The following is a 10627-nucleotide window of genomic DNA, read 5'->3' on the forward strand; positions in this document are numbered from 1 at the left end:
GAGCCCCAGAAAGAGCTGAAAAGATGCAATACTGTGTATTCCCAACCTAATGGGGCATGCACTGGAAGCATTGTAAGGTCAGACCTTCCTTTTCTGAGCAGACAGGCAGGAAACATGTGTTTCACTTGTGGCTACATCCACAGATCCCATGACGAAAGGGCTGAACTTTGATGAACACATATCCACTGGGAAGAATATACTGATTTCCGTGAGGCTTTGGAAAGAGCAGAGCTGATCAGTCCTAAAAACAGACTCACTTAATCCTCTTTAGGGATGATCGGTGTTTAAGAAGTGAATTGAGAGAAGAAAAAAGATTGGTTTGGTGCTCAGCAAGTAATTATTAATGACACTAATCTGTTTAATTATCTATGGGTCTTGTCTTTACCAGAAGTGCTATTTCATTTTAGTTGATAACTTTGATACATCACCTTGTAAATCTCCTTAAGAGGAGAAGTTAACATACTTGAATTAATTGTCTTTTCTTTTTATGCATTAATTTTCTCTCTGTTTTTTGTTTCAGGCTTCTCTTTTCTTGGTGCTGGGGATAATGTTTTCCCTAGTGAGCATTCCCTTGGTCATCTATGACTGGGTACAATCGGGAGGCAGTGCCGAAGGCCACTGAAGTTCACCTCCTTCTGAAAAGAAGACACCCCCTGTTCACTATACACCAAAATCGCAACCATCTGTTCTGTTATCTATTCCATCTTTTGTGAGTTTACTCAAATCAAATCCAAATAATTATTATCCAGTACTGAAAATACTGTTATGGGTGTATTTTCTTGGAGAAAACAGACCCATTTTTCCAACAGACATATCGAGTTATCAGATCAGTGATAAGTCTGTGTTAATTGTCCATGAAGCTATATAGAGCATTGCTCATAGGAATTCATCACAATTAGTTTCCCCTCTTCCACTCATGAACTGCATTGTTTCATTATTGTCATTAGCCCTTCATCCACAAGTTCTGCTCCTTTAGAGCAGCAGCGCCCGTTGCTATCAATTCCAACTGGAGTGATGTCCATTCACACCCTTCCCTCCCTCTTTTAGCCAAAACTCTGCTCTTTAATTGTACACATCTGGTTTGTTGGTTTGTTTGTTTCTTCTGTTGCAGTTTCAGGCACCATTTGCCTCACTGGGTCAAGTGTAGGATTGTGGATACAGGCATGAAAAGCACCACGAGAGCATAACTGAGCGTTATATAAGCATAGGTCCCAAATCCGGTGCTTCTCTCTGGTATTCTGGTGGGGGAGCCAGCCCCAGGGCTTGGCTTGTTCGTGGCTTTTGGGAACAGACTGTGTGTGTCTTTGTGATGGGGTGCAGGGAGCAAGAGAAGGATGGCCACCACCACCAGCCACCGTTCCCCTGGCACACTTCTGTTGGAGACTGACCAGAACTAGACTTGACCCCAAACCATGAGTACTTGAGCCTGAAGAGAAGCAGACATTCAGAGATTTCCATGGGAAGTCTGCATTTTCTTCAGCATTAAACTGTTCAGTGATGTCCCGCTGCTGTCAGAAAAAAATACTAAACTCCAATTTTATTAAAACCTACACATTTAATCATACCTCATGCCTTTTCCATTCTAGGATTCATTTGTACATACCTTACCCTCCTCCCACTGAAGTCAGCAGGATCTTTGACAGCAGTGGGACCCTGATTGGACTCACTTTCTAGTGGAAATTGAAATCTGTAACATTTCTTTAAATGAACAGAAATACTTTTTAGTTTTAAAAGTTTCATTTACATTTTTCATCAATTCTTCATAACAATTAAATGACTTTCAACTACTATTAGCAGAAACACTGTAACTTGCATCTGTTGTCCACAGAATAAGCATTTGCCTAATGCCTTATAGCTGGTGTAGAGAACTACTTGTAGAGACTCAAATGCTAAGCAGGTGATTGTTCACCACCCTGAGCAGACATCTATTACTGCACTGCCAGCAGCATAAATGTGTGCACTTTGTGTCATTCACCGTGTGAGCCAAAAAGTGTCTCAGAATATGAATGTGGCTCCCACTGAAAGCACTGATGGCTAAAGGGAGCCCCTGTCAAGCCCCAGGGCTAAGTGATGCTCTCAGTATGCTCGAGCCATATCTCTCATTATGTAGTAACCCTTTTGTTCCCAGTAGTGGTTCACTGACAACTCCCGTTGTAACTGTGGAAGCATACTGTCATCAGCTGTGAGGAACCTGTCATTGCAGCTTGCTCTTTTTAAGGTTAGGGATGGAGTATTTGGGGTCTTCAGATTTCTGGGAGCTACTGAATTGCCTCAGTTGCCATGGCTTGAAGTCACTGAAAGTTGGGACCACAGAGTGCATCTCAGGACCTTGAAAGTTGGTTTCTAAGGGTAACATCCAGAGAGGTTAGTTTGAGGCCTTCCTTAGAATTTGGGCATTGATCTGCAGTGTTCATGCTGCAGAAACTAAGCCTACTAAGCCTAGACTTCCAGGTCTGTACCTCAGCCCAGGAAGTAAGGTATCTGCCTCTGATGATACTCCACTGTGATCCAGAAATAAGGCAGAGTGGACTCCACAGGCTGCCCAAGTCCTTGGAGTAGCCCAGCAGCAAGAACAAAACTGGAAGCCTTCTCCCTTCAGGCAAAGTGACCTGCTAGACTGCAGTGCAGGGTTCCTTTATTCTTCCTTCCTCCTGACCCCTGAGACCTTCACTCACAGGCTCCCAGCAAGATCTCCAGTGCAGCACCCTTTCTCCCAAGGACCCCCTAGCCCAGCCTTTAACACGTGAACTGCTGAGATACCTGGGACCACTGGGCTAATGTCCGTTGTGCTTTCCTGTGGCTGGTCTCAGACACTGCGATGGTGCAGGTCACCAGCTCTCTCTGTGCCATCTCTTTATGGGACTGATCCCTGCCCTTATTCACAAAGAAGTCCATACCATAGCATACAAGACCAGGTGTTAGGCAAGCTCTGGGGAGAAGAACCTATGCTTTGTTCCTATCTCTTTGCGCCTCACCCACCAGCTTGGCTGTAAGTTTGTGGCTCCTCTTTTGCAGGCACCCAACCCTCAGTGGTCCCTGCAGCAGGAGCCCAGCATCTCACTCCATTCTCTGACTCAACTTTCTGAGGTCACATTTCAGGTTTTGAGGTGCCTTATAATCTCTCTGGATCTTATCCTGAAAAACCTAACTCAGACCTGAGGATGCTGTACAGTGTTATCCTTAAGATGCTCCAGGGCTCTCCTGCTTTCTTCCCTGCTTTATCCTTCTGCTACTGATTAATGAGCAGCATTGCTCTGTGCATCAGGGGTTGTGAGAGAGGAGATCCTGGGAACAACTTTTAAGTACCCAGCTACGAGCTGGAGGTCTGATCTGGTGCACAGGGTTCCAGCAAGGTCTCATCTGTGACATCTCCCTCCTCTCCGTCCCCCCGAATAATCTGTAGTCTTCTGTTTGAAATACCAACCACTGAGTTTTGGCACCCAACTTCCTTTGACTGAAAGGGCTGTTGGGTCACTGATTGCTCCTTTTATATTCCTAAATCTCTTCCATCACTGTTGCTTTCTCTCCTCTTTGCTGTTCTGCCTTCTCCTTTTTCCCAGTTTATTTGTATACTGGAGTTTTACTGAATAAATAGGGAGAATGAGCTGAGTGTGCATAGACTGAAATTACCCAAGGTACTGGACCACCAAAGCATATCTTAGATACTGAAAAATAGATACCCAAAATATTAAGTCTTTAAACAGACTTTGCTTCTGGGTCTCTTAACTAAGAAAAAACCAAACCAAAACAAAAAAACAAACAAACAAAAAAAAATAAAAAAAAAGATAATTTTGCTTAAACTGATTTACTGGCATCATATTTATAGATATTTATGGAAAGGTATCGTGTGTTTATTGATGTCTGTGGTAATGAACGTGAAATAACGTGCTTTTTGTTTTTTCATCAGGTTTATACATTCTTAACAGAATGCAATAGACCCTGCTGTAACTGTCAACATCAGTGATGGATGACAATATTTGTTTGAGGTTATCTGTAAAATGTACTGCTGTTTTTCAGTTCATTTGGAATAGTGAACCTGTAGCCAATGATTGTATGAGTCCCACATTTTAGCTAGGATTTTTAAAAGCACAGTGAAATGCTATATGAGTTTCTCTGTTAAATTAATAGGATCCAGAGTACCATATCTACTTAGTAGGGAGTAGCATGCTTTCTTTTCATAGAGAGTTTATCGCTATTGTGAGCACTGCAAATGTCATAGACTGGATGCAGAATTGCTCCTAATAACTGCAACAAAAAAACTTTAAAATTCTCATTTGCATAATCACAACAATCGAGTGGTGAGGGACAAGAAAGGACTAATTAGAAGCAGGGGCTACTAATGAGATTGTAAGAGTTAATCCTACACTTAAAAGATGGCCTTGCTGCCTCTCCTAGATCACAGCACATTGCAAAGAAAATAGTCATGGGCTTAAAACAACCGTAATACTGCTGCCCTTCTCTGTCCCATGGCACACATACCTAGTAAGTAAAACACAATAAATTGTTATTCAGGAACAGTATCTCAGGAGCGGTGACCTCTCTGGGTGATGCTTGCTTCTGGTCGAAGGGCCAATGCCAAATCCATGCACCAGCACAGACCTTTTGTAGAGCTGACATGGACCAAGTGGTGCCTGGCCCATGTGCAGGCCTAGGGCAGAACAGCTGGTCTCATCCTGTGAGGTCATGGATGGGGATGCTCATCCGCTCCCGAGGGCTGCTCTTCTGAGGCACATTTGAACGCACAGCCTGTGCTCCACTTGCAGTAGGTCACATGTGCAAGTGTGAGTTGGATGATCCATGGGTTGTGTCTGTACATCTGCCTTACAGTGCATAAGCGCAACACAGTTCTGATATAGAGTATTAACAGTAACAATGGTATCTCTAGCTTATCTTTAAATGAAAAGGTTTCTTTGCTTGAACCTTACATTAAGGCTAAAGAGCATCTTGGTCAAAACAAAACTCTTTCCATGTGGTGGTGTCCCACGTCGAGTCCTACTGTCCCACCCCAGTGCCTGTAGGAGAAAGGCACCACAGAATGTACTCAGCTCCATCAGCAGCTCCAAGAGATGGCTTTATCAACTGGCGCCAGGGTTCTTTCGTAATCAAGTCCCCAGAGCCCTTGGTGCTGGAAAATCCTTATTTCCTATAACGTACACAAAGAATGTTTTATTTGTATCTAATGTAAGGATTTGTGTAACAAACTGTGAAAAAAAAAAAAAAAGAATGAATTAATAAAAAGTACAGGGCTGGAAAGGTCTAGAATTCACAAATTGTATACATGCCTATGTTTCTCAAAACAAATCTATGCAGTTGTGTTGTATTGTAGGAAATTTCGTTTTTATGTACATATATATTGTAAATAAATAGGATGCTGTATATTTTTGCAGTTGTTTTTCCCCCATGATATAGAAGTGTTGAGATAGGCTCTGCATATTAAGAGTAATTTAAATAGAAATACAAATACTTTAGCTTCTTAGCAAAATGCATATCCTTTTCTTTCTCCCAAGAGTACACAAGTTAAATCCTAAACTTGAAATTACAATTACATCACTAATGTGACAAGAAACAGAAAAATAAAAGGTCCAATGAAATTGTTAGGATTAATTGCAGTGCATGACTCCCTGTTTTCTCAAGAGCAAGTTTGTCAGTCTTCCTGGTAGGTAAAATATCTCCCTTGTAAAGGGCCCCTTTGGTATGCAGGTACCTCTTACCTCCTAAGCTGAGGTCAGGTGGTAGTAAAGTGTTGAAAAGGCTTTATGCAGAAACCATGGCAAACTGCAGCCAGCAGTTTGACCCAGCATTATGCCATGTTGCATCCAGGCATATATTTACCCAGCTAGGCCAAACAGGTCAGGGCAAAACTTCTGCATTTCCATTTTCAGCTATCAGAAATGCGTGTACTTCAGAAAAAAAAGTACTACAAGCAAGGGGTGGGCAGCAACCAGAGCAGTTGGAATTGGTGCCATTTCTAGCCCCCACCCTTCCTGCAGAGTCCTGTGGCTGCTTCTCCGCCACAGACCCCACTGCTCTCATGCAGCCAAAACACTAATGCCTGAGGATGCCAAGAGCATCCCCGGCCAGGGACTGCTTGCACATCCCACCCTGTGAACAGGCAGAGGCCAGTATTTTGGTCATGGGATAGCTGTGTGTCCAGGGGTGAGGGTGATGGAGGGGAAGAGCTGTGTGCATCCTGAGAGTGCCTCCATCAAAGGCCTTGTATAGACTTTCTCACTGGTAAAGCATGGAAACATGTCTTTTTCAGGATTGCTGAAAAATGGAGGTTAAGGAAGTGCATCTAAAAATAATTGTAGTTTTTTTCCATGTTTACTTTATGAGCTTGGATGAAAACGAAACTTGAAATAACATTTGCTTTCACCATGAGCACAAATTGAGGAAAAAAACCTATATACAGTCAGTTCTACAAAGCTTTTCAAGTTAATACAAGTGTACATTTTATTTTCAGTGTTATAGCCAACAAAATATAAACTGTAAAGGTATTTTTCCACAAGACTTGAACTTTAACTTGTTTATAGAAACCTATTTTTAGTGTCCCAATATATGTTATGGCTCACCCAGATCCAGTATGAACAATGCTGTTTGAATGATGTATGCTTGATACAAGCTTGCCTGTAATAGATTGTTGAAGTGAGTCATTGGTAATATTTTGCTCCTGTTAATATCACCTGTTAACTTTGTGCTGCTCATATCCAAATAAACAACGCAGTTTTTCAGTTTCTGTGTGTAAATAAAAAAAAATGTATTGAGTTCTATAATCTCTCTGTTAACTCTATAGTTTTTAAACATTAAAATTGTAATCTAAACTAATGTTGGGACCATATTCTTTCAAAGGAATGTGTATGTATCATTTTAATATTTTGAATAGCATATGCTCCCTGCTGTTTATGCAAGTATTTTCACTGAGTGTAGGGCATGCAGTTTTTACAAAGCCAGCTATATTAGATTTGGTGCAGTATATGCAGCAAAATATCAATAGACATCTGTGGAGCATTAAAGTGAAGTTTCTGATACAGTTTTAGAGGGACCTGAAGCTGGGGCATATGGTCACCGCGGTCTGGGGTTGCTGAAGATGACAGCATTCCTAAAAGACAGTACTTGTTTCTGCCTGCTCTTTGAAGACTGTCCAAGTGCTTGCCAGTCTGTTTCAGGGTCAAGTGAGGCAGTTTAATTTCAAGGGCTGCTGTTAGAGTTAGGTTTGAGTACAAATGTCAAACTGGTACCTGGAGTGACTAAGCCTTTGCCAGACTTTCTTTGTCTGCTAGCAGATGTATGAGGAGATTCCCAAAGACTCAATGTCTTAAGCATTCCCAGATATAACTGCCAAAATGTCTCCGTCAGAGTCTTAAAGGTTGTGGAAATTGCTAACTTTTTTGCCTTTGGCCATGAATTTTACTAGTGCTCAGGTTGTAGTGACCACCTACAAAAACAGCTCTTGGCTCAAGTCCTATAAACAACCGAAGAGCTTACTTGACGGCATGGGATGAGTACAGCTCCCTGGGCCCCTCTGCAGGAGAAGTGATGGGAGGATTTATGTATCAGAGGATCTCTGGCAAGCCGTTGCCTCGTCCCCAAGCCCAGGGACATGTCTTAAAGCCATAAGTCAGGGAGCACAGAGGTAGAAGCTTCTGCACTGACCTGGTCTAATAGCCCCTTCTGTTTGGCTTACATTTGCACCCACTTCTCTACCCAGCCAAGCTTAATCATCTCATAGCCGTACCTTAAGACATAGGAACATGGTTTATGGAGCAGAGGGAAAAGCAGAAACTACTTTTTTCCTTTCTTGCAGAGACTACAACAAACATCTGTTCCTTCTGCAGTGCAGTCTGACAGCTTCACCTGAAGTTCACCTAAAACCACGCAACCAAACACCAGTCTCTTTTCCAGCCACATACTTCTACCGTTGGCTTGGCACGATCTTCTTGTATGTCCAAGGTCAGCCAGATCTCTTGAGTTCATCTGACCTGTCCCTATTTGGGAGTGAAAAAAAAAGGGAAAATTACTGTTTCCTAGGGCAAGCAATGCAGCTCTGTCAAGGCAGAGATTCCCCCATGTGGTTCAAGTGGGGTCTTAGTTCAACTGAAATTCATGTAAAATTGCATTTAATCTTCAGGCTGAAGCCCAAATTCATGCAACTGTTAAGATGTCTCATTCCTCAGTTTGCCAAGAGCTAAAAGTAAGCACTCATACCAAGTTTAAGAAGTGTGGAGAAAGTGGGGATGGTAGGAACAGGGACAAGTGATAAGTCCATTTCCAAAACTTTCTGGTCACAAACACATAATAAACTTAGCACAGGCTTTGCTTCCTGCACCCTGTTGTCCTCAGACTCACGCAAGAGAGCAGCACCATTTGCCTTGCAGTCAGTTGTGTTAAGTATCTCTGGTTCAAACACCAACTTCCTAACATAGATCCCAGTGTGGTTAGACAGAAGTTTTCAAGCAGCCCAGCATCTGTATTTTGCAAATATTAAGTGCTATGCATTTCTCTTTCAGCTTACAGTTATGGAAAATGGAGACTTCTAAAGATGGTGCACTGCTAAATGCCATGGCACTGGCAAGGGACAGTGCTGCTGGCTTAGTGTGCCTCAACCTTGCCATGACTCCCTGCTTGAAAAACATGTGGTTACTGGTTTTCTTGGAAAATGGTGTTGATCGGCCAAGGCTTAGGCAATACAGCTAAGCAAATGAATTGTGATGGGCTGGGGTGGCACCAGCCAGCCCTGTCTGAGATTCAATCTGCAGAGCAAAGCCACCTTGTGAGTTCCCTGAGCTATGGGCTAGTGGAAGCTGCTGTCTTAGACAAATGGAGGAAAGTGTATCATCAACACGAGTCAGAATGTATCCCAGAGACGAATCACATTCCCTCCTTAGAAAATGCCTGGCTTGAAGTCTCAGGTCCTTTTCCCAGAGGTAACCAGATCCCCCTCCTCCTGCCTGCCATGTACCCTTGGAAGAGCATTTGCCCAGTGGGCAGCAAACCTTAAGAACTGTCCTCTTGCCAGTTATGAAAAGCTGGTGAAATTTACCTAGTTTTTTGTGGAGATTATTACTTCAGACTAAGCCTTTCAAATGTACCAGGTACTGACCATGCCCTTGACATGCTCCCATATGCTCTTCCTTCCTGGACACCTCTTGGGATCCACTGTAACACCCTAGCCTCGCCCTACGAGCTCATCAAAGGGGTTTTACATTAAAAATATACAAGGCTCCAAAAATCCACCTGCCAGATTTATTAAAAGGGCCTTCAGTTCTTTTTATACCTTGAGAGAGAGCACAAGAGAAGACACTACACACACTTCTCAAGAGGTCAAATAACACACTTTTACTGGCAAACTTTAGAAAATAAGGGAACTTGGCAAAAACTTAAGGGCGGCATTCAAACAAACTAAAGCATTTCACAAAACATTGACTTAGCACATGCTAACCCATACAACTTAGCAAAATCCCACCCATCCAGCCTTAAGTTACCCAAATATCAAGAAAGGAGATTAGAAGAAGAAGTAAAGAAAGAGAGAGAAAAAAAGAAAATTATAACTACTGCCTTGGGTCACTGGAATTTCAGCTTCCATATGTCCTGACGGTAGGGTCATGACCATGTGGAGGCTTCATGGTGTTGGTTTTATTTGCGCTGGCCCTCTGTGGCCACCCCCTTCATGTGGGACCTCTGGCCCACTGGCCACTCTGGGGCTGGACTGGGGCTCCAGGGCAGGGTGTGGGGCAATACTTCCAGTGTGCCAGTGACTGACAGCTGTGCCAAAGGCTCTCAAGGAGACAGAGTTATGGGGGGGGCACAGCACCACTCCACCTTGGCAGAACCCGATCTGCCTCCTCTCCCCACACACAGAGTTGTTCTGAGCCAGTTAATTTCTTTCAGTCCCTCACACCCATGCTCAGGTAAGTTTCCAAAAATTATTCTTTCCTAACCCTAACCTATTGTTTTCCCAGCAGTTCTCACTTTACATAAGCTTTGCAACAGCTGGACTGTCCCCATTACTGCCTGGTACAGACCTGCCCCACAGCCCAGGCAAACTTGCTGGTTCCCCTTACCTTGCTTAGGAGGGGTTTGCTCAACCATTCCCCTTGCACAGCAAGGGTGGCAACAACCCTTGTGCAGAGGTGTTTGACAGTGATTAGAGAAGTGAAAACCAAGTACCAGATGCAGGAGCAGCTGACATTTCTCCTCTTCAGGCTCATGCCAAGAGGTTATCCTGGTGAGCAGCTGATGAGGATGAGAGAGGATGGTCTGTTGGCCAGATGTCTCCCCAGCCGCCCGGACCGGCCTTTCAGAGCTCCTGGATGTGCAGTCTGTCACAGAGATGGGGTGAGTGTGGTGCTCAGCAGCACCACCACAGGAGCCAAGTACATCGAGGATAAAAAAGCACTTATTCTATCCCAAGTAATTATAAGGGAATATAGCAGAGTTAGGCACCAAGATATTGGTAAGAGTTATGATAAGAAAGAAACTCATGAAGAGAGTGGAGAAATTTTTACGATGTGGGATCAGATTAATGACCCGTACAATGACTGTAGTAAAAACAGCACCATACAGATGCTACAACATTTGTAGAACACATTTCTTCAGATCATAACCAAAGCCTGTAATTTATTCAGAT

The 10627-nt window shown here is 43.2% G+C and overlaps 1 protein-coding gene across 1 annotated transcript in view; it reads left to right on the top strand.

The window, feature by feature from the left end:
* The window catches only part of SLC38A1 (solute carrier family 38 member 1), a 33263-nt gene extending 26438 nt beyond the window's left edge, over nt 1–6825 (top strand). Inside the window, exon 15 of the mRNA XM_008926545.3 lies at nt 521–6825. Coding sequence (XP_008924793.1) covers nt 521–622 — 102 coding nt within the window. The 3' untranslated portion in view covers nt 623–6825. The remainder of the gene's footprint in view (nt 1–520) is intronic.
* Nucleotides 6826–10627: the final 3802 nt, after the last annotated feature.

The sequence above is a fragment of the Manacus vitellinus genome, unplaced genomic scaffold, assembly GCF_001715985.3.
Source record: "Manacus vitellinus isolate BGI_N305 unplaced genomic scaffold, ASM171598v3 scaffold_5_pilon, whole genome shotgun sequence".
Lineage (NCBI taxonomy): Eukaryota > Metazoa > Chordata > Aves > Passeriformes > Pipridae > Manacus > Manacus vitellinus.